We start from the raw sequence: 24527 nt of genomic DNA on the forward strand, positions 1-24527 counted from the left end.
AAGAGAGATATAGATGAGATGCACAGCAAATGACAATTAAAAACCTCATCCAAACTACTGTTAAATAGCAGGGGTGGCCAACCACTCTAGAGACCAAGAGCCACTTTTTTTTTACTGTGTTACCGCAAAGAGCCACATCATACGCATGGGCACACATGAACATCACCCATCTTTCCTCTCTCTACACTCTCTCTCTCTCTCTCTCTCTCTCTCACCACACACACACACACACATCACACACACACACACACACACACACACACACACACACATCACAATCTCTGCTCAGCCAGATTTATTGTAAATGTCACACACCAACATGATAATGACAGAAATGGACTCCTACAGTACTAAAACCACAGGCCAGTCATTTTCAACAATGAACATTGTGTGCACTGTCTCACACACACAAACTCTCAGTTCAACCAAGTCCACAAACAAAAATATAATAATCTACAATAGCATTTACTTTTAAATGCATGTTGTTTAGTGGGACTTCTGGCATTCCTTGCCTTGAACAATCCTCTTAAATCTGGCTTGTATTCCGTTGTTGCACTCGAAGCAATTCTTTCACATGTGTGTCAGTCAGAACAGATCGATGCTTTGATTTCACATGTTTTAGGGTAGAAAACACAGACTCGCAGACGTATGTTGACCCAAACATTGACAGTATCTTAAGCGCAGCCCGTTTGACATTGGGGTATTTTTCCATTGGCACACTTTTCCAGAACTCAATGGTCCCTTCCCTTAAAGCAGGTTTCAATTGGTCCTCTTCACAAAGATCGATCATCTCCAACTCAGCCGCAGCTTCATCTGTGACTAGCGGGACTTTCAAACAGCCGGTCTCTGCATTAAATGGGTCGACGAGGAACGTAATCTGTGGCCTTTTCAATTGTAGATCATGGAACCGGGTCACGAAGCTTTCGTGCAAGTTTTCAATCAGCGTTGCATATCTGGCTCTTTGCTTACTCAGGGCAGCACTGGCGACTTGCCCGCTGGCTTTTAGCAGAGTGGGAAAATGCGTTAAATCTCCCTTTTGAATATGTGTCTTGAACAGCTTCAGTTTGTTGACAAACGCAAACACACTTTGCACTAGGTCAGGAGCATTTTTAACTTACCCTGCAGGGTCAGGTTCAGTCTGTCCAAGTGACACAGCATGTCGACCAAAAAGGCCAGATCCATAATCCACTTGAGGTCCGAGAGCTCGGGATAGTCCTTGTCCTTCTCTTCCATAAACAGTTTCACGGCATCCAAAAGCTCAAAGAAGCGAGAGAGTACCTGGCCTTTTGACAGCCACCTCACAGTGCAGTGCAGCGGCAGGTCACCTGGAAGCCCTTGGTCCAGCTCAGCGATGAGATTCTTGAATTGCCTGTGGTTAAGCGCATGTGTGCGGATATAGTTGACGATTTCCATCACAGGCTTCATGACGTTATCTAAATTCAATGATTTAGACACGAGTTGCTCCATGTGGATGATGCAGTGGAAATTCCAAAAGTCAGGAATAGTTTGGTCAGCTTTGCACAGCCCCACAAGCCCGTTCACAGATCCCATCATGGCTGGTGCTCCATCCGTGGCTATTGCAGTTAATTTCGTTATGGGCAGATTTGCTTTTTCAAATGCAGCCATCATGGTTTCTTTCACATCTATGCCACGGGTTCTGTCTTTTAATGGCACAATATCCAGGAGTTCTTCTTTGATCACACAATCGTTTGACACAGACCGTGCAAATATTGCCAACTGAGGCTTGTCTTGTATATCACAACTCTCATCCAATGCGACACTAAAATACTCACATGCTTGAAGGTCAGAGTGCAACTGTGATTCAATAGCCGTGTTAATGTCCGATATTCTGTGTTCAACAGTGTGGCGGGACAGTTGGACGTCTGATACCATGCGTTTTAATTTGTCGTTTTCAGGAGACAAGATTTCAACAACATCACTGAGGCATTTTTTAACGAACTCCCCTTGATGTGGCTTACTGCTGTTCAAATGTGGTGCGGGTTTGGTCTCGACGCTTCTGGCTTACGAATCCTCATGTATGCTAGCGTGCAATGTTCCAAGCCAGCTGATAGGATGCGAGCGTTATGGTCTCTGACCGCTTCGTAAATTTTTGGAAAAACTGTATCTGCTTTTCTGCCTGACTTTTCAAAGTGGCCAACTCGTGCTTGCGAAGTTCAGTCCCTTTTGGAAATTCTGGTCGATGTTAGCATGGAGTGAGCTGAAGTGGCGCTGAAGATTTGAAGCTTTGAAATGCGCTAATGACGTCTGACATATAAGGCAGAATGGCTTCCATTGCGTTCAACAAAAAAATATAAACTCTCCCACTCTGTTAAAAACGTCCTGTGTTCATCTTCATATTTTCTTTTTGCTGTGCATTTTTTCCTGCCATTTTAAGGGCAACTTTTATGGGCTCAAAATGTGGTCATAAATATTTTGTACTTGTAAAAAAGATTTGTATGTGTAAAAAAGATTTGTGTGTGCGTAAAAAAGATTTGTATGTGTAAAAAAGATTTGTGTGTAAAAAAGATTTGTGTGCGTAAAAAAGATTTGTATGTGTAAAAAAGATTTGTGTGTGCGTAAAAAAGATTTGTGTGTGGACTTAGAAAAAAAACCCTGCAAGTTACAAGTACGGATTTTTGACCCTATTTTTCTTCCCTTCATCTGATTGGTCAATGTCATGTCAATCACAAATGTAACAATCCAATCAGAGAACAGATGGGTTTGGCTGTCGAGGGGCGCTTTTTTTGAACTGCAGGTCTTTGAAGGGAATAAATGCCCTTTTACATGCCAACCCAGCGTTTTCCTTCATCACCACGAAGGAAAACAGTCTGTGGTCGTCCGAGTTTGGTGATTTTTATGTCACAGGTCTACTGTTTAATACAGGGACTTCCACAGCCTTTTCAACAGCGCTGCGGACCGCGGGGTGGGGGCGGGCAGTGTTTTGGAAATGACAGTCTTCATTACAAAGCTTTCTTCGTTATGAATTAGCATACATGTTTTTATTGAACATTTGAAGAACTAGCAAAAAAAACAAACTCTTGTAGAGGACATAAAGTCAGAGATAGAAAAGACAAGGAGCAGGTGCATCTAGTACAGGTAGAGCTGCTGCAAAAACCCACAGAGCCAGCAGCCAGTTACTGGTCCGGACGGGATTCCCGGCCGCGTCCTCAAGTCATGCGCGGCTCAGCTGGCTGGAGTGTTCACGCACATCTTCAACCTTTCCCTCTCTCTGTCTGTAGTCCCAGCCTGCTTCAAAATGGCCACCATCGTCCCTGTACCCAAATCCTCCACCATCTCCTCATTGAACGACTGGCGACCTGTAGCCCTGACCCCCATCGTAAGCAAATGCTTCGAGAAGCTGGTCAGGGACTTCATCTGCTCTGCACTACCCGACTCACTGGACCCTCTACAGTTTGCATACCGCCACAACAGGTCCACTGATGATGCCATAGCCCTGACACTACACACTGCCCTGTCACACCTGGAGAAGAGAGACACGTATGTGAGAATGCTGTTTGTAGATTACAGCTCAGCATTCAATACCATCGTTCCCTCGAAGCTGGACAGGAAACTGCAGGATCTAGGACTGAGCAGCTCCCTCTGCAGCTGGATCCTTAGCTTCCTGTCTGACAGACGCCAAGTGGTCAGACTGGGCAGCATCACCTCATCCCCCTCACACTGAACACTGGTGCTCCACAGGGGTGTGTACTGAGCCCTCTCCTGTACTCACTCTACACCTACGACTGCACAGCCACTAACAACTCCAACATCATTGTGAAGTTTGCGGACGACACTACAGTGGTGGGTCTTATCACCAACGAGTGATGAGACGAGCTTACAGGGAGGAGGTCAGCGCCCTGACCCACTGGTGTCAAGACAACCATCTCACCCTCAACGTCGCAAAGACAAAGGAGTTGATAGTGGACTTCCGGAGGTGCAGAGAAGTAGAATCAGAATCAGAATCAGAAAGGGTTTTATTGCCAAATGTTGAGCAGGTTTACAACATCAGGAAATTGCTGCGGTGCTTCAGTGCAAACATACTGTCATAAAAATATAAAAATAAGAATAAGAATTAAAAGTGCTAAGTGGGTAGAGAAGTACACACCCCCATCACCATCAACGGCGCTGCTGTGGAGAGAGTGAGCAGCTTCCGGTTCCTTGGTGTACATCTGGCTGAGGATCTTACGTGGTCAGTACACACAAACAAAACAGTGAAGAAGGCGCAGCAGCGCCTCTTCTTTCTCAGGAGACTGAAAAGATTCGGCATGAGCCCCCGCATCCTCAGGACCTTCTATCACTGTGCCATTGAGAGCATCCTCACTGGATGCATCACCACCTGGTATGGCAACAGCACCGCCTACAACTGCAAAGCTCTCCAGCGAGTAGTGCGGTGCTCTGAACGGATAATTGGAGGTGAGCTTCCCTCCCTCCAAGACATCTACAGGAAGCGGTGCCTGAGGAAAGCGGGGAGGATCATCAAGGACTCCAGTCACCCCAGCCATAAACTGTTCAGACTACTTCCATCAGGAAGGAGGTTCTGCAGCATCCGGTCCCGTACCAGCAGACTGAGAGACAGCTTCTTCCACCAGGCCATCAGACTGCTGAACACGTCATAGACACCTCAGCTTCACTACTGGAACTTCTAACATTATGCACTCCATACTGTACAGTAATGCCACTGTTTTGCACATGTCTCAACTCTGTATATTTTATTATATATTTTATTTATTGTTTACTCTATTTAATTTGTAAAATATGTGTACACACACACACACACACACGTAGAAAAATATTTAGTATACACATCCAGAAATGCATATACTATTATATATTGTACATATATTTATTAGTTTCAGATGTAGCCATTCTTGTATTTTGCTTGTTTACATTATTGTATTTTGCACAACTCTGTTGCTTGTGAAGCTCGCACACAAGAATTTCACTCACATGTGCTGTACCAATGTACCTGCACATGTGATGTGACAATAAAAGTGATTTGATTTGATTTGATTTGACAAATTCTGGATCCTTTGCTTTTAGTTAGCAGTTAGCATTAGCAGCGTATCCTGCATCCGATGTGAAAGGACTTTTATGCTGCGCACTGTGACTCACAGCAATGGTCCTGGGTCAGCCCTGACTTTGTGTTAAACTAATCCTAAAGTAATAATGTTATTTCTAACCACTGATATACCACAACTTTTTCCTTTCAACAGCTACTGAAAGTTAGGGGACCTAGCTGCTATCGGATATTTATATAGCGATCCTCCAGCTTCAAACGGTATCACCCTTCAAGGACCTGCAGTTCAAAACAGCGCCCCTCCGACAGCCAAACCCATCTGTTCTCTGATTGGATTGTTACATTTGTGATTGACATGACATTGACCAATCAGATGAAGGGAAGAAAAATAGGGTCAAAAATCCGTACTTGTAACTTGCAGGGTTTTTTTCTAAGTCCACACACAAATCTTTTTTACACATACAAATCTTTTTTACGCACACACAAATCTTTTTTACACATACAAATCTTTTTTACGCATAACGTGCACATTTTAAAACAACAACACACAAAAAAAAAAAACACAAAACACAAACACAAACTTTGATATGAACGTAAGCGCCGCATGAAACCAGGCAAAGAGCCGGACGTGGCTCGAGAGCCGATTTGGCCACCCCTGGTATAAAGTATAAAGACACCTTTTTGGTTAATTGTTGAAATTCTTCAAGATGAAACATACGATGGACCCAACAACATGCAGACATTATGAGGTTGGCGAAGGATTCATTAGCTTTGCTAATGATTTCTATTTTTCCTTTTTTTTATGCTTTTAACTTTCCTTCACACAACTTCTAACTGAACTCTAGTGGTCATAAAAGGTTAAAGTGTCCGCAATAGCCTGTCTTTCTTTCACACTAGTTATAACTCTTGGACTACCTGCTTCCCATTCGTCCCTTATATAATCCTTAGTCCCTTAATTACTTAATCCCACATAATCCTTTCATGGCGAGAAAGGCATTTCTTTCTGTGTTAATTCATGAAGCTGAAAAAGTGAACTGAAAAAGTAATGCTCTTTTCACAATACCTCTTGAAAGCAGCCTGTCCTTCGAGCCTAGAGTTTAGCCTGCTATTGTCCCAGCTGCCGTAGGCAGAGTTTTATAAGAGACAGATACAGAGGCCAAAATAGCAGCACAGCGGTGAATGGCTAGTGTGAAGGGATTAATCAGAAAAAGACAGTTTAATAATTTCTAAACTAGAAAAGTGGGGTGCAGCTGTGTTTTCTAGCAAGCATTGAACTTCTCTTATGCAAATAAATAAATATATATATATAAATAAATGGTGGCTCCACCGCCATAAGAGGTGAAACAAAGCAATACACACCAGAGTGGAAAGAGAGAGCGAGAGATGCAACAATGAAGCGGGAGAATAATGGGAGTGTGGAGAGAAGATTCTTGTGCTTGTAGAAATATCCAGAGTGGTCTTTTTTTGACAGTGGGTTAAGAGGCTATTGCTAAGCCACAGACATATTTATTTTTTCATTCACTCTCCTTCCATTGTTGTCCTAGCGGGACAGATGAAGTGGAGTCTTTTGGAGTCCAATCCAGTTCTGTCGTCCTTTTCCTCTTTCATGCAGCTGTTTGTCATCTTACTGACAGTTGCCTGCCACACAATGTGCCGAACCTCTAACAACACTAAAGCTAATCCAATAGTGCATTTCATTTCTATTTTCACTGCAGCTAGATGCAAGGGAACCTTACATAGCAGAGATGTGGCGAGAATGTCCTTATCCTTCTCAGCGCGGCTTAGCTCGTGCTTGAGAGATGATGTGGCTTCAGTCGCTGCCTTCTACCCTCCGTCTTTTCCCAGTTTAAAATGTGATCACTCTTGAAGAAAGCAGCCTCTTTCTGCTCTGCAGGAGGTGGAACAAACATCACCCATTTAAAGAGTCTTAGTTGAGGACTGGATTTTTTTTTCTTTTATGGAGACAGCGCGTGGCAGAGGAAGCATGTGTGTGCTGTTGTGGAAAGAGGTGGGCACCATAATTGGATCTGAGGTGTGGTCAAACAGTTTTACAAATAGGCAGGTTTTAACAAAAAGTTTGTAACACCAACAAATGACTATGTGAACGATTTCACAAAGATCTGCGTATTTTTCACTGAGGCCGTTTTGTTTTTTTATTTTAAAATCCAATTTGTATATATTCAAATATTCAAATCAAATGTTCCTGAAACGAGCAAGCGTGGGGGGATGAAAACCTGCAGAAAACCATGAACTTCAACAGTGAGCTAGAAAGAAAAAAGACCTGGATTTAGTCATGTTACGAATAAATCACCTTAAATGTCATTTGTAATGGTTGTATACTGTGAACAGAACATATTGGCAGGACGAGCAACACAAATCGCCCCCCACCGTTCTCATGTTTAGGGTAGGTTAGGCAAGGTTAAATTGCATATCCCCCAGATATCCACACTAACTCTTCTTATTTAATGATGCGGAGGAGGACGGCTTACTTTACAGAAGTGCTAGTTTGGCTCTGTCAGGTGTATTTTCACACTAAATTTTAGGAGGAAGGTCACATATAAGAATGTGTTATTATTATTTTCTGGAAGACGTTGCACAGGACAGGAGGAAATCTGACTGCGGACTGATCTCAAGGAGCCGGACTTTTGCTGTAATGTTTTAAATGAGTAGACGTTCCCCTTTTTCAAGGTCTTACAAAGTTTTTTTTCGGATATTGTGTCCTTTTTTAAAGCCCTTTTACACTGACCAGTGAATCATTCAAGTATTAAGTAAAAGGTCCTAACTCAAAGGATGAACCTGTTAATGATATGCGATACTGCAAATTTTTGTATTGATTGAATACCAAGTATTGAAGGCCAGTATTACCAATACAAATACTAATAGTTTTAACTTATAAAGTCAATTTCTGTAGCAGAGGGAAGTGTCATGATTTCTGAGATGAATCATCATCAATTTTCTGAATTCTAATCACAGTTTATTGACCACTGAATCACTGTGATTTTTACTTTCCATAGGAATCAGTTAACACCATAAAACAAGCCTTTCAGCCTTTTCTGTATTTGAAACTGGGTTTTTTTGGAGACGTGGAATGTAAATGTGTCTGTCGCTAAAGCACTTTGGACCAACCTCAGTTGTTTAAATGGGCTGTGTATGTAATAATGAAACAGACCTGACAGTCAACACAAAAAGGTTATTATATTCAAACATTTTTCATAGCTCAAGTTTAATTTCCAATAAAATAATGTATGAATTGTACCACATTTCAGTGGGCAGAATATATTATCTGAATGTCTGAATATAGTCTAAAGATAATTGGTCTGCTAATGTAGCAAGTATGACGACCAATAACACTTTAACATTAACTAATGCTGAAGCTCCAACATCAGTCATGATTGAAGCATTACTTTCACCAATATATAGGCTACCTGGTTATTCTTTGCCTCTCTGAAAGACTGTGACAGCAGGCTCTGGGTCCGTCTGAGGGATTTACTTCCTCCTCTCTTCAATTCTTTCAGCGCTTGTTCTCTTTTTAGTGGTCCTTTATGTCTTTATATAAGTCGGTGGTGTTGCCACAGTAGTGAATTTCCTTCCAACACACATTGCAGTTTGCAGTTATTTAATGTAATGGTGTAAAGTGCTTCAGCACGATGCTTGCATTCAAAGAAGAACTTTGAACATCCTTCAAGAAGCCTGGAGAACTATTCATTAAGACTACTGTGAAGAAAAGTGTGACTGTTTATCTTTTAGAACTGTTCCTTCATAAGTCAGTAAAATAAAGACTTGCTTTTATTCTGTTAATGTTGTGAATCTTTGAGTAAAGAAGGGAAAGTACAGTTCCTTCTGATTAAAAGGGTTGTATGAGACTATCTAAATACTTCTAAATACTACTGATTTATGTTTCCTGCTTACTTGTAAGGCCAATAGAAATAGAAAATAATGGCCTCTGAATTATTGTGGGGCTAAGTAAAATTTTGATAAGCTTGATTAAAAAATGCAATGTAATTTTCGTCTACTATATGCAAATGAGTATTAAATGCAAATCCTAGTTGATATAATTAAAGGAAAAGGTTAATTTTAGCATTGCTCAGTAGAATTTGTCCACTGGAACCAGTTGTAAATGCCAAATAGCCAATGTACAACTAGCCAATGTACTCTAGTATTGGGTACTGTGGATTTATTGGCCCACGTGGCACCACAGTTTGTTTCCATGGCAGAAGGATGTGGTTCTTGCCTTATGTGTGTCATGTGAGTATCTGTAACTCACAACTGAATTAATTTAAAGGTTGCAGAGGCCTGAAGCCTACCCTAGCTGCAATAGTTTAAGAGGTGAGGGACAGCCGGACAGGTCGCCAGTCTGTAAAGAGCGTTAGTTTGAAGCTGAAATTCTTAATGTGTATAATAACCCAAGTTAAGGAAGAGACGGAGAAGGTGCCAGTGTTGTGAAAAACTATGAACTGGAAATGACAATCCACATATTCTCAGGTTGCTTTTGTGTTTTACACCGGTGTGTGCGCGACAACAAGTGTACACGATCCATCTGTACACGAGGCCTCTCGTTCTCCATCGCTGTGTATTTTTGGAGGAAGGTGAACAAGCCCCACCCACAGTGAAAGTCAGGAGCATCGAAGCAGTGGAACAAGAAATTACAGCAGAACGACTTCCGTCTTATAAAACTGAAGCTTTCTACACAGCAGACACGATTCCTCTCTTGGTTAGTAGTTATTTTAGTGCATTCTCGGGTCTGTCTTTTCATCCTCCATTTCTCTTTACTGTTCTTGAATGTTGCGATGGAGCATCTCCCAGCTGTTAACTGTTATGTTACCTGCACTTTTGATTAAAGCCGCAAGTAAGAGGGATCGTATTTAATAGTGGTCCATTCTCCCTGCACTCATCATTGCTCCCAGTGGTCGTTGATAAATCAATATGCAGGACATTTTTACTGGTATAGCACCCAGCTCTGTCTACAAAGTTATGAATATAAATATACATTTGTCTTTACGTGTGCTTTTGCATTAAATTTCAAATATAAAAGTTGTATAACTTTCAGCTCACAGCTCACATTACTTTGCATGTATATATGATTTATGTCATTTCAAGTGACTTTATGGCTTTGAGTATTTAAGGTCCAGCTAAAAATAAAAATAATAATAATAACAGTATTAATAACTCTCTCAGAATTACAGAAATAACTTACAAATTCAATGTTTTGTCATCCCAGGATGCCAGGACGTAAATTACTGCCTGTCAGAAAACACTGGCAATGGCAATATTAGACTCGGAGCGATAACGGTCCTCTTCTAAAAAGGGAACAAGGTCCACATTTGGTAGCTGGGGGGCTGTTGGTGAAATAAGTCACCAGTTAGTCAGCCAAGAGCCATTGATTTGTGTCCAGTTTGGGAGCATTGTGCTTTCCCCTTTCCGTTTCACTTGCTTTTTGCTTTGGATTTCACTCACTGGTCTTTTTAAGCACAAAACAAAAACAAAAAGAAAACTACTTGGTTACAATTAGGACAAGATTGTGGTTTGTGGTGAAATGCTCCATTTAACAACATTATCCCTGCAAATTAAATAACGACACTAACCCAGTATGTTAAATTTGACGCCACAGGGTCTTTCATATTTGTAACATGCACGTCACCAGCGCCAAAATCCAGTGTGTATCAGTGTGTGTTTGTAAGTTGGCAGTGGCTTTAGAAAAAACAAAAAACAGCTGCATATGAGTCCCCGGAAATGTTTTGCTTGAAATTTCTTTGGTTAATTTATAGGATCCACTGCTTGCCCACTGCTTACTTTCTTTCCACTATTTTCAACCACACACACACATATGTTTCTTTCATATGTTCATAAATAGTATTAGTAATGTATGAAGCATATGGTTCCTTCAGTCTTGTAGGATCTCTCTGTCCTAATTAGACAGCTTTATTTATTTTGACATGATTACTTTTGTCTATTTAGAACATACAGTAATTATCAAGGCTTTCTGGTGGTCGATACTTAATAATAAAGGAATTCACCCAATGTTTTCCAACTTAAGTTGCAATATAGGAAACTTGTGAACAGATGCATGTATGAATGCATACTCATAGCACCATCAAAGAAAAAGGAGTGGCTGCATAAAGTACTTTATTTTCTCATTTTTAGATACGGTTCACCGTGCCCACCCCTCCCAGACTCGCCCACAAGAGACTTCCATTAATTCAGCACAACCCTCTCAAGGCTTCATCAATGTTAATCAGAGTTAAACATAACATTAGATTCACTTCAGCTGCTTTGAAAAAGGCTCGAAGGCATGCATATACATGCATGGCTACGGGATGTTTGTTTGTATGAAAGTGTGTGTAGTCGAGAGGCTTTGATAAAATCAGTGCTTGAAGGGGGGGCAAGAACATTACATGCACTTATAAACTTTACGTCACGTTATGCGGTGCTGTTAACACTGTTATCACGCGAGCAGCTGTTACATCCAGAGAAGCCTGCTGCTACTGCTTATTCTCACATTTAGATATATTCATTTCCTCTAAGAAAATTAATATGAGCAGAAGCTAGCACCCATTGTGGATTATCATCAATGTAATGTATCAAATATTTCTTTTCATGTTATATCTACATGAATATTTGCTATTTATGATAAATATGTATTTTTGAATGCATTTTGGATTTTTATTTTTTAAAAAGTTTTTTTCTTTCACTTTTCTACAGTTTATGATTATATTAAGTAAAGAAAACAGCTTTGAAAATCAGTGGCAATGGGTCTGATGGAGCGATAGATTCCAGTTTTTAAATTGTGATTCAAATAGCCATAAATACATACAGAGGAGAGGCATAAGTGAGTGTCTACAGCCTCCTTAAAAGCACTGAGGCTCTGTCATGGTTTGGGTCTACAGTTGAGCAACTGGTGTTGGATATCACGTCAAAATTGATTAAATTATTTACACAGAGAAGTATAGATATTGATCCAGCATGGAATGCTATCTGATTGGCAAAAGTGACATTTTAGCATAACAATCACCCGAAACACACTGCCAATGCAATAACAGCATATCTGGAGAACACACAATGAAACACTATCAGTCATGAATACATGTATACATGTCACCCAACAAAATGCATCCTCACCTGCAACACCAAGCTTTGGTCAAAGTTGTAGGCACTGGGCCGACCTTCCAGTGTGGAGAAAGCCACGTTTCCTCCAGTGAGGGGTGAGATATCGCTGAACTCGTCTGTACATAAAGCAGTCCTTTCATCATCCCCTGGGCGAATGTAACCTTTAGCGTCTCTCTCGTAGGTCTTTCGACAAGAAGCGCTGTAATACTGGTAAGGTAACCAGGGCCCATCGTTTTCTGTACGCTTGTAGATGGCAAAGCTCTCTGGTCGACTGGTGTAGAATTTCAGTCGTATGTAGGTTATCTCAAAGGATTTTCCTGTGAAAAACAAATAAAATATGAATTAAAAGGTCTAAATGAGTACAGACAATTTCAGATTTAATTTGTGAAAAAGAAAAAAGCAATCACTGCAACTAATAGCTTGAACACAATTGAGGAGATGCAACCAGATTTTTCATTTGACTTGCTGTTGAGGATTTAGCAAATCTGCTCGTCTTGTGCTGTATTTGTTGCATCGTAAATGAAGAAATATAAAGTGTTGGTTCAAAATACAACAACTAGATCAGCGGTCCCCAACCTTTTTTGAACCACAGCCCGGTTTAATGTCAGACAATATTTTCACGGACAGGCCTTTAAGGTGTCGCAGAAAAATACAACAAAATAAAATGATTCAACCCAGACAAAACCAAAAATAATAATAAACATGAATTCACTGTCTAATTGTGTAACTTTACTCCCGAAAAGGCCCTTTAATGCTCTCTGGTTGCTATGGTAACATATAAATATTTCTTTCAAAATAAGACACACAACTACAACACGGGAGAAGACCAAGGGAAACTGAGTTAACGATAAAAACCCTGAAAGCCATAAATTTTACACCCGAGCCTCAACTCTCGCACCTCGGTACCAAACAACTCACAGACTGGTACCGGTCCATGGCCCGGGGGCTGGGTACCGCTGACCTAGATACATTTGTGATGGTATGAGAGGAAGAGGTTATAAAAGGATGCCACTAACAGTTGCCCACCGGTTTGCATGCCAGAGTCAGGAGGGGATATTTTTCTTTACAGCACTTCCTGTTTAGACAACTGCAGTAGGGAGGTCAGTGATTAATGCTATAGCTCTTGTCCTAATATAGAAAGCTGGCATCTTCTTCCTGAATCAATGCTTCTTTTTGATTGAGGGGTGTTATTACCCCCACTGTTTACTCATTGTTGACAGTTCAAACAATAACCTTGGAGCCATATCGTGGGGGATTAACTGGGTAGACACAAAATGAAGTCATATTGAGACCAGAATGAGAAGAAGCATGTAGAAACTCTCTTAAGAGTCTTCTTCAGTGCACTCTGGGGTATTTTTTCTACATCATTAGATACTAAGTCTCAATCGCTCTGCACATTCGTGGAGGGGTGCTATCCGCTGGTACAGCCGTAATGACATCTGTTGCTATTTTTCTGCCAAGTCAGAGCTAGGCATCTTTGTCTCTTGTCTCTGCAGAAATCTCTAATGGTATCATTCCTTTGGGATCTCTAAGATCATTTAGCTTTCATTTACTCACTGCGTGAGGTGAGCTCAGCCCTGCTGGGACTCAGGCAAGAGACATAAAAGATGCACAATATGAAGCAATTGTTGGATATCCCCTGTGATGAAATGTAGACTAATTGCAAATGATATTTGTATGTTTTTATGCCTAATGTTTAATGATTCATGATCCATATTCACTCAGGAGTGCATTAAAATATTCATTAGTTTATGTGGGCACAGCAAAGGGATTTTTTAGTTGTTGAACTTAATTTAGCAAAGTAACATATAACAAAAGAATACCTGTACACTGTGTACAATGGTGAAATGCATCCAAATAAGTAGCATTCTTACACTTCAGGGATGTAAAATGAACATCTAATCCTTTTTATGAATAATGTACAATTATATTTTACTATCATGAAAAACTCTAAAAGTTATACAATATTAAGTGGTCAAAGAAGTGTATTAAAAATCATACTCCCTGAAAGTAGTGTTGTAGATATGTACTACTTGTAACTTAATACCAAGGGGGACGCTATTGAGCACTGAAAATTAAGTTTGCACGGCCGGTAAAACAGCCTTGTTTGACTTTACAGAGCAGATCTAGAACCATGTGCATTAAAGATCCAGCCTGAGCTTTCAATGTTTTCTCCAGATACACAAACGCACCGTGGATATTTTGACAATGTTTACTGAGAATAAGCGTCGTATGCTGGAGAAGTTCAATGTCTGACTTGTTCTGACTCATCCATGTCAACTTGACACAGCTACTCTCATCTGCCCAGACTAAACCCAACACAAGCACTGTAGACTGTTTACATTCTGTTTAATCTCCGAGTGGAGATTTTTGAAATCAACAATCAAATATGGGAGTGGATTTGTCCTCTGATCACGCTATATCTCAGAGTTTGAGACCAATTCTTACTCTGTGACAGGATTACGTGTCCTATGTGAGCCGATGCTCAGGCTGTGAAGGCGTCCCGCCGAATGAGGCAGACTTTTATCGTTGTTTTACATCAGAAACAGGATGTTGCTTTTCTTTCACTGCGCTGAATGAGAACCAGCTGCAGACATCAGTGGGTGCTGTTAGAATGTGTGTGTGTGTGTGTGTGTGTGTGTGTGTTTGTGTGGCTCATCCAGTCTTTGTGGGAAAAAACCTGACCCCAATTCCTTACCAGCAAACTGCCTGGCATTTTTTTTTCCCACCCCTTCTTCCTCATTATGTTTTGTTTACTCCCCTTGAAGCAACCCGACTCCCCCTTTCCTCTTAACTCTTCCACAGACCCGCTCTGACCTGGCTGCAGTGTGTGTCCCTGCGTCCTACTGCTATGTTTATCATCGCCGCATTTGCCTGCGTTCCCTTCAGAGAGTGCTTGTTTTGTTTGGAGAGGCAAAGGGAAACAGTGATGTCTAAAGAACCCCCCGCCAACTACCCAGATGGATCACACAGTTTTCATGTGAACCAAAAGTATGCCACGCATACAAAATTTAGGGATATTCAGTTACATAAAAGTGTGTGATGTGAAAACTTAGACATCATTCACTTAGGAATACAGTGTCAGGATGGAAGCATCAAAGCCGCCGGGTATAGGAAAACAAAGTTGGCAGATAGGGCAGTGGGAGCAAAGGTCAGTTCAGTCTCAGGGAGACAGACTTGTAGGTGCTGGAATAGTTAGAAGAATAACAAACTCTCCAATAACAAAGAAAATACCTTTGCAGCAGCAGGAGCACTGCCACCTTTTTCCAGAAAAAGAACTAGCCAGAAAATATAAACAACAAAGCCTCAAAGCACAGTCAGACATCTGCTTGCTATTGGAAATCAATACTCTCCATTTGATTGAGGTACTTCCTGTTTTCGGAGCACGTGATGTAACCGCTCATCTGTGCGCTGACATTTTCAACTTCTCTCATCATTTTTGTCCTTGTCTCTTTTTTCTTTGAAACACAACCTTCTGACAGGGAGCACTCATCTTCCCTCTACTGCATAGGTAGGGGAAGATTGGGGGAAGATTGGGGGATAAAGAAAATGTATGTGTGAACAAGTAAAAGCCTTCCCTGAATGCTATCAGCCCAAATAAACCCCTGCTACAAAGATACTATAGATACATGTTACAGACTATACACACTGAGAATATAGTTGGATAGATTTTACTCAAGTTCAGAAAAAAATCCATGCATTTCTCTTTTTACCAAGTGAATCAAAGCCCTCACTCCCAGGCAGGCTAGGGCAGGCAAGTGGACACTGGCAGGCACTTCTCCAATAAACTTGTAACCCCAAACTGAGAATGCAGTCAAGCTATCTCCATTATAAAATATTTGATCTGCTGCTCGACCTCTGTATTTATTCTATTTGTTTATTGATAATATAGATAGCCTTCCAGTAGCTGTACATTAAAGCAATACATTATAAAATAGTAGGGCACAAACCAGAAGGTGAGGGCTTAGGGAATGTTTTAATAAGGTATTGTGTCAGAGTGAACTAACTCTGTTATGTAAACATATTTCTGGGAATACGTCTCTCAAGGTTATTGAGAAGAATATTTAGAATATTTAAATCAAACATGAAAACTGATTTATTAACATTTGCAACAATCAAATTACATGTTTAACACAAAACAGAGCATGTCTACGAGAGGCCAAACGGAGTGCAACTTAAGAAAACACCAGCAATAAGAAAAACGCTGCAAAAGCACACAAAACAAAACGGAAATGGGAAAAACGACAACGGAAATAGGAAAAAACACAAGGGAAGTGTTTCTGGGGAGACAATAACCTGACGGACCAGTTGCAGGAACCCCAAACATGGTAGGCATGATTTATCATGATTCATATAATACTGATGACGTATTTTTAGGCTAAAAGTTAGGATAACACGCTTTCATCTTTTCTTTCCTCACAAAACCGATAGAACCTCCAGTTCTTTTAAGTGTCTCCCAGTGCAATTCTTAGCATATTTTGGTTCCTGCAACTGGTCCGTCAGGTTATTGTCTCCCCAGAAACACTTCCCTTGTGCTTTTGAAAATCAGTTTCTGTTTTTCCTATTTCCTTTTTGTTTTTTCCTATTTCCGTTGTTGTTTTTCCTATTTCTGTTTTATTTTTTCCTATTTCCGTTGTCGTTTTTCTTACTTCTGTTATGTTTTGTGTGCTTTTGCAGCGTTTTTCTTATTGCTTGTGTTTTCTTAAGTTGCAGTCCGTTTGGCCTCTCAGGGCCACTGTACATGCAATGTTGCCAACTTAGCGACTTTGTCGCTATATTTAGTGAGTTTTCAGAGCCCCTTAGCAACTTTTTTTCTAAAAAGCGACCAGCAACGAATCTGGCAACTTTTTCTGGTGTTATTGGAGACTTATTTATCTTTTGCATTGTTATTAATAAACAGAGAAATTAAAATCTACAAACCCAATGTCGGACATAACAGAAAAAAAGCAAAAAACACTTGCTTGTCATTTTGTTGGAACAAAAGAGGCATTTGAATAAATTCCACCATTTGCTTCTTTGAATGAAGTTTGTTTTATAAAAATAAAACCCAGAGGAGATTTCTAGCAATGCCATTCTACTGAAATTGGCAACAATGTAATTAGAGTGTTTTTGTGAGATAGTTCCCATTTAATTTGAGTGAACTGAGTGGAACTGCAAAAATAATCATTTACACCTGCTTTTAACCCCAAAATGGCACTTTTGTCAACATCAGCACATAATAAAAAAAAAAAATCAACAAAGAAATGAAAAAAAAACCAATTGTTTTTTCCCCTACTTTTAGCATCTAAAAAGTATCAACTTTTCCTAAAGTTGACTTTGTGAAGTATGAGTTTCAGTTGCTAGGTATAGCTTAACTGGAATACAGACAGATCTCATTTTAGCATTCAGGACCATTGTCATTTTCAGGACTATTGTTAGCTGTGTAGGCTGATTTGTTGTGGGTGTGCTGTCTTGTTAACAACCTTCCTATGGCATAATATAGGAAGAAGACACTGCTGACTTCTCTTCATTTGGGAAAAAACAATTTTGTGTGTTTGGACTGTTTCTGTATTTTTTGCAGGCAGAATAAAGCCAAAAGAGGGGAGATCGGGAAATTTCTCTGTTCAGACTTTGAATCAAATGTGCTTAATATAATGCTCTGCATAAAAAGTAATTAAAATTACATCAGTGTTAAAATCGACGTTATAAGAAATAAGCTAAATATTTTTCCCGGGTATGTCAAATACATATATGAACCATCTTGGTGATAAGAGATCTTTAATTGCAGAAAGGCACACAAGCCCAGCTCAAAAAAATAAATGGAACAGGGAAAATAATTGCATAAAAAGATTTGTATTAATGCGTTTTAACAGTAATCGCCACATTTTAATTCAGTTATAGTGCCAAATGTGCTGTGCTGCTTATTTCAGCAGTTTTGCACAGCATGGTAATGGGATAATGATGTTAATGGCTGGAGTGAGAAATGTCAAATGTGTTCACAGTGCACAAAATGTGCGTCAGAGGCATTTTTTCAGGGGGAAAGAGGACACAAAGAAGGCAATTTAAAACAAAAACAAAACAAAAAAAATATGATTTAACTTGTGTGTCTGATTTGCAGAAAAAGTCCCAGGTAATGCAAATTAATTTACCTTCCTGACAAATATCTATTGCCTTCCAAATATGATTCATGTAAATGCCTCGCTAACTTCCCGTGTCCCTCTTCTTGTTATTCTTATTATTATAAGCTACTTATTGCCTACAGTTTCTCTAAAAAACACATGATGGCTTCAGTTTCTTTCATAGTCAGTTCTATATCTGCAAAACTGTGAATTTAACCTGTAGCAGAAGATTAATGCTAATTTGTAATGACACCATGTGAAAGTGTGGATGTCAAGTTTAAAAAAAAAAGGTTAGATAACAGTCTGATTTGTTTTTAATGCTATCTATGAAGGCTCCGTGATGTGGTGCTATCAAAGTTTGATTCTGGGCCAAATCATATTCTTAAAATAAGTTGAGTGGCAGCCAGAATTGAATGGGTTCATACTCCATGACAGCGTGTGGGCTAAATTAACGATACTGTGAGCCTGAAGACCGTTATTTGGTACCTGTTTATGCATGTCAGATGCAACTGGTTATCTTCATGTAAAATCCCACCAAATTCTCAGACACGCTCTTGTGAAAGTGTCCTCACTGAAATACCAGAAGTCTAAGCTATGTCTGGGCCAAAGTGTTAACCTCAGAGTCAAGGCGGCCTAACAAAAATCATGTGTTCTGCAGCACATCTGTGTTGGATTAAAGATTTCTCCATCAAAGGCCTCACAATACACAGAATAATGCATGAAGATATGGGTGTCCAGAAACCTAAAAAGCTGATGGTATCAAATTTCAGTGTGCAAAAAAAAAAACCCCTAACATGTATTTCTGTGAGATTCACACCAGACTGGAGTCTATCTGCAGTCTGTAGAGGCTCAGATCATCAAAACAACAAATGCAGTCCCGTATTATAGACATATTTATACACAACATTAGTATAACAGAGACTATAAGTGAACTCTAGACATAGCTATTAGACCAAAGTAACGTAAAGACAGATATTTAAATTAAGTGTTCAGGATGTGTGCTCTTACCGAGGTGAAGGGTGAGGTTCACGGAGTTGGGATATTGGATACGAAAGTACATGGACTGACTTTGCCACCATGTGGGCTCCTCATTCCGGTGGAAGTCTGTCAGGAGGCTGGTATTGTGGCTTAGGTATGGATCTGAGGCATCACAGATGTGGCATGAACGAGTTGACCCTGTCTGCATGCAGTAGTCCTCAGGTGGAGAACCACACACATTGGAAGCCACCACCGTGCGACTGAAGGCAATATTCTCAAACTTGGGCATACAGCTGCTTGGCACACCCTCCTCATCATAGCAGGAGTCCATAGCAGCCCAAACAAAAAGGTGTAAGTGCAGATGAAGGGAGAGCAGAAGGGCAAGGACAAGAGGTCTCACAGTAAATGATGTATCCATGTCTACAGCAGTTACATTTACACTCCACAATCAAACATCCACACTATGTTTTGACAAAGTGATCCATACACATGAAGACCCTGATTTGAGAAAACAATCCAAGAATAGGAAATAGGTCCAGCTCAAAAGTTTCTTTGTCTGTTCTTTGTGGTGTGCCTCTGTTAGATCTCCCACATATGTTCTCCCTCTGTGGAGTGGAAGTTTATGCAGGAACTTCTCACATCGGGAGCAGCATGAGGCAGAGGAGGGACAGGGGTGGGGGCTTGAGGATCAAACGGTTCATATAACTTCTCCACCTGCTGGTCGATAGACACATTACACCATGACCAGCTTTAGATTTTGAGTGGATATGAGTGAAAAAATATCATCTGAAAGGAAGACACATTCAACATCCATTTAAATATTGCAGCACCGAGGTTTTTCCACCACCGAGTAAAAAACGTAACTGGCAGTTGGCCCCACAGCGGGGCGTTGTGATAAATGCTGACTGTAGTGATTCACAGTGGAAGACTGAAGGTGCTGAAACTGTCTGGAAAATTTCAGCCGGCACGGGTCATCTTCATAAAGGGATGTTGCTCAGGGGAGTTCTGCGACCTAAAGGGGCAATTTATTTAAAAAAAATGGAGAAGTGAAAGAGCTACATTGCTTTTTCTGCAGGATCCTCTCGAGACCCAGCCGTTATGAAGAGTGAAAAGTGGTTTGCGTATCTTTGTAATTCACGCTGACTGCTCAGGCTCCTATAAAACATCCATCAGCGTTTGATGTCACTTAACCAGCAACCTCGAGGCCGATAGCTGATAACTCAACAACTCTGTTGTCTTGTCCAAAGACAATCACATGAACCACAAGAGCTAAAATACAAAACTTTAGTCATCACACCAGTGGGTGACGTCACCCACTCTTGCATACTGCAAAGCCTTGTATTAACAGTCTATATCTTATGAAGTTGCCTAGATAGCTATAAGAAGATAATGCGTGATATCTTTGCTCTTAACAATAACTTGAATCATCAATGTTCAATTTTCCGAAGGGATTGCAATTGAGGTACAACATAAGTACCCAGCAAAGAAATGTATGTTTTAGTTATTATTATTATTATTATTATTATTAGAAACCTACAGAGAAGGACGTGGTAGATTTTCATCACTTTCTTTGCTGTTACTAATTGGATCATTTGCTGAGGTTTGTACATACTTGACCTGTGGGAAGATCTGTGAGAACCTATAAAAAGGTTGTAGAATAGCCAAGGCCAGAGATGACCCACACAGACACTTGAGAGGCATACTCATCTCCAAGATCGCAATGTGCAGATTTCAAGCAGGTGTTGTTGGTGAGTCAGACATAAACATGTGACTAGTGTGTTTCCACTGTATGGCTGATATTGCTCTCAAACCTCTACAGACACCTATGTGTAAACTGTGATTCCAGTCAGTGGCTGTACTCAAACTATCTAACCAACTGTTCTGCTCCATTACTCAGTTTTGTCTAACCTAGATTTCTATATGTATGCAGTTTTAGTTTATGTACAGAATAGAATAGATACATCGGACATAGACCAGTTAGTGGACATCAACAGGAGATTTCATTGCATTGATTCACCATCAAACTAACAACATAGATAAATCTAAATCTAAAGTCATAAAATCTAAAAATGCATCTGAGATATAAACATGAAAGAATAGAACTCAGGTGTCTGTATGCTATGTCTGGCAAATGAAAAACTGTACAGGATCTTGAAAATAAATTTAGCAGCAAAACACAACTCTACATCACCATTTCAGGCATGCTGTGCTGCCCTAAATATACAGCCATTTATAACAGTCAATGAGCAGGTACAGAAATGTGTATATATGGAGAAAGAGGAGAAGAGGAATGGTTGCTGCGGGTTATAGAGAGTTAGTTTTATGAATGTAATTAAATTATTATTTGTAATTTCAGTTTAAATATATATCTTATACAATACAAACTGTATATGCTATAGTACACAGTACATAAAACTATCACGGATACAAAAATGTCATGGATGGTTCCATTATGGCAACATTTTTCGATTTTATTTTCAAGAGATGTCAATGTGCGTGAAAATTTCAAAATAAACTCTGCGGGATCCTCGGGTTTATTGAAATGCTCAGAATGATGCTCTACAGGCTGTCATCTCGCTAACCGGAGCCTCAAATGGGAATGGCCAAGACCCACGACTGACAAGTGCAACAAGTGTTTGTGGAGAGACGCAACCAAATAATGCATAATGGCATATCCTCTGCTCTAATCCTCTTTCTGTCAATGACTTTACTAATTCTGAATTCCATTTGAAGTGTGGAACAATCATCTGGAAGCCGGTGAAGGATTAAAGTGACACGACTGTTAAAATCATGAAAGGATAAATGTTGACATGGGAGTCTTTGAAATCAAGAAGAAGATGGATAAAAAGACAACAAAAGGAAAGTGCCATTAGCATGAAACAGAGCGAGACAGGTAGCGTCTACAGATGTGCTTAGATTCTGTACATTTACGGTCCCTGTGGAATTTATGGCAATGTCTTCCCCCATGTCGTTGTGATTGCCTTGATTTATCGAGGCTCTGTCAGTACCCAGGCGAGGACATTGTAAAAGGGACCGCATCAATTTGCAATGAAATCCTCGGCAAGAAAGTAAGCCCGGCTTCAAATCTGCTCGAATTCACGTGGATCAGCCATGTAATGAAGAAACTAGCACCTCTGCACACAGACAATAAATTCATCGAGGCACAGTAGTTCACCGTCACTGATGAGTATGAGAAAAGACAACTTTTTCAGGGGATACAAGTATATCTAAATTAACTTACAATATGCACCGAGAGGAGTGTTTGAACCAAACAAGAAAGGCAGATGTGTGAAACTGTTGTGCTACAGCAGAAACCCATACGGTAGCGCAGGGATACAAATGAGTTTGCCTGTGTAGTTCTGTTGAATCTGGATGATACTCCACATTCATTTGCAGAGAACAATCTTTTTCCTTTACCACATTTGGCATGCTTGAGAATGAAAGTCTTTTAAAACAATCAGCCAACCGAGTCTTATTCTTCAAAATTGTGGTGACAATTTCAGATGGCTGAACAAACTCAGCGTGTGGCCTGCGCAAACTTGGCATAAAGTCTGCAAAGCACCTGAGGGAATACTATTGCCTGGGACCCCCTGCTGCTTTGTAACCATTCAGACAAGTCTACCTCAAGCTTTCCTGTGACACGGAGGGAAAAAAAAAGAAAAGACAGACCGCGCTTGCAGCATACGGTATTCTACTTGTCAAAGTCACTCAGCTGAGTTCATTCAAACAATTTCAATTTGAAAGTTCCACGTCAATTACAAGCGGGAGGATGCAAATACAGGCATGTACATTGTGTACACAGCCTTTATGACTTTCTTTTTCTCTGTGTCAGTGTGACAGCTGCATCACCAAGGAACTGCCTTAGAAAACACTCTCTTGTCACTTCCATTCCGGGTCCCGAAAAGCCAGATATCACAAAGATATGATGTAAGCTGACACATCTGGATGGCTTGGATAAGTTTTAGCTGTCATCTGTCATATCAGAGTCCCTTTGAATCCATGGCTAAGCTGCTGATTGGACAAAACGTTTGAATGTCATCAGATAGGCGACGCCCTTTCTGAGAGTGAATTTGGACAGACTGTGAATTTCAAACAGAATATGTATTAAATGACATTATTGCCAATCTGTTCAAACAACTGACAGATTTTCTTCTCATCTTTTTTTGCCGTCTCTGCTTTAACTCCTTCTGTTTTTGCCAGTGCTTTCCCTCATCCCATGTAATACAGTACTTCAAACTCCACTTTGCCCTCCTACATTATCTACTCCTCCTATTCTCTGTGCATCATTCTCACCTCCCCCTCTCTCAGTGCCACAGATCCTTTAGCCCCCACCTGCCACCCACCTCTTTCATGCTGCAGATTGGTGCAGCTGGCTGTCATGATGTGAGGCTTGCTGCACCGACACTAGCAGGTATGGCCTCCTTTTTATGATGACACAATGTTGTAGTGATGAGTTACGCTTTCAAACAGTGATTTGATGTCACAGCTGTCAGCGCTTCACTTAGCAATGCAGGAGCTGGCTGCCATATCCCCGCAGGGAATGCGTTATCTGAAAAACTAATGAGCGCTGCACATCATCACAAAAAATTTCCTGACATTACACGCGTTTAAGAAAGTCCTTTCCCAGCCTGACAAAAATATATTACCTTTGCGGTATGCATAACAGGGCTGTTTATATGGCATGAAGTTTGGTTAACAATACTGTGACCCAAACAGATAAATGTGGGAAGTTGAACTTAATGTATTGTTTTGCAATTTTTACCATATTTTTTTTCAACATGATTAATTATCTTTCCTGTGGCACAGGAATACAAACAGTAGCAGCAACATAAACTGTCTCATCTGTGCAATGTGCTGCGTGCAACTATAACATTTAACATTTGGCAACTTAGCTTGTAACACAAAGGCGGAAACCCTGCATAGGGAAAAGCAGGAGTACCTGGAGAGAATCCACACAAACACGGGGGGAACATGCAACTCCACACACACAGGCCCCGGTAAGGTGGTGGAGTTGAACTCAGGACCTTCTTGCTGCAAGGCAACAATGCTAACCACCAATAATAAATTAAATTTTAATATTGGCATTGCCATTAAGTTTAGGCGCAGTGAGCCATATTGTTACGACAACATGGAGATGAAAAGTGTAGGTCATGGAGTTGGTCTAATGATGTGACACTCAGCTGACAGCTACCAGCTAGACTGTGCTGGCATAATGTAACTCGATGTGGCAACACCCCTAAATCTAATAGGTCGGTTAGTACATATTAATTTTAAAGATATTAACTGCTTGGTTGGTGCCTCATGGCATTGCTTCCCGTCATGGCATGGGA

The 24527-nt window shown here is 40.4% G+C and overlaps 1 protein-coding gene across 1 annotated transcript in view; it reads right to left on the reverse strand.

The window, feature by feature from the left end:
* Positions 1 to 19828, reverse strand: part of lamc3 (laminin, gamma 3) — a 154606-nt gene extending 134778 nt beyond the window's left edge. Inside the window, exons 1-2 of the mRNA XM_005917219.2 lie at positions 19228 to 19828; positions 12134 to 12438 (exon numbers count right to left, since the gene is read on the reverse strand). Coding sequence (XP_005917281.1) covers positions 12134 to 12438; positions 19228 to 19615 — 693 coding nt within the window. The 5' untranslated portion in view covers positions 19616 to 19828. The remainder of the gene's footprint in view (positions 1 to 12133; positions 12439 to 19227) is intronic.
* Positions 19829 to 24527: the final 4699 nt, after the last annotated feature.

Source organism: Haplochromis burtoni, unplaced genomic scaffold (genome assembly GCF_018398535.1).
Source record: "Haplochromis burtoni strain Fernald_Lab_line unplaced genomic scaffold, NCSU_Asbu1 Contig_23, whole genome shotgun sequence".
Lineage (NCBI taxonomy): Eukaryota > Metazoa > Chordata > Actinopteri > Cichliformes > Cichlidae > Haplochromis > Haplochromis burtoni.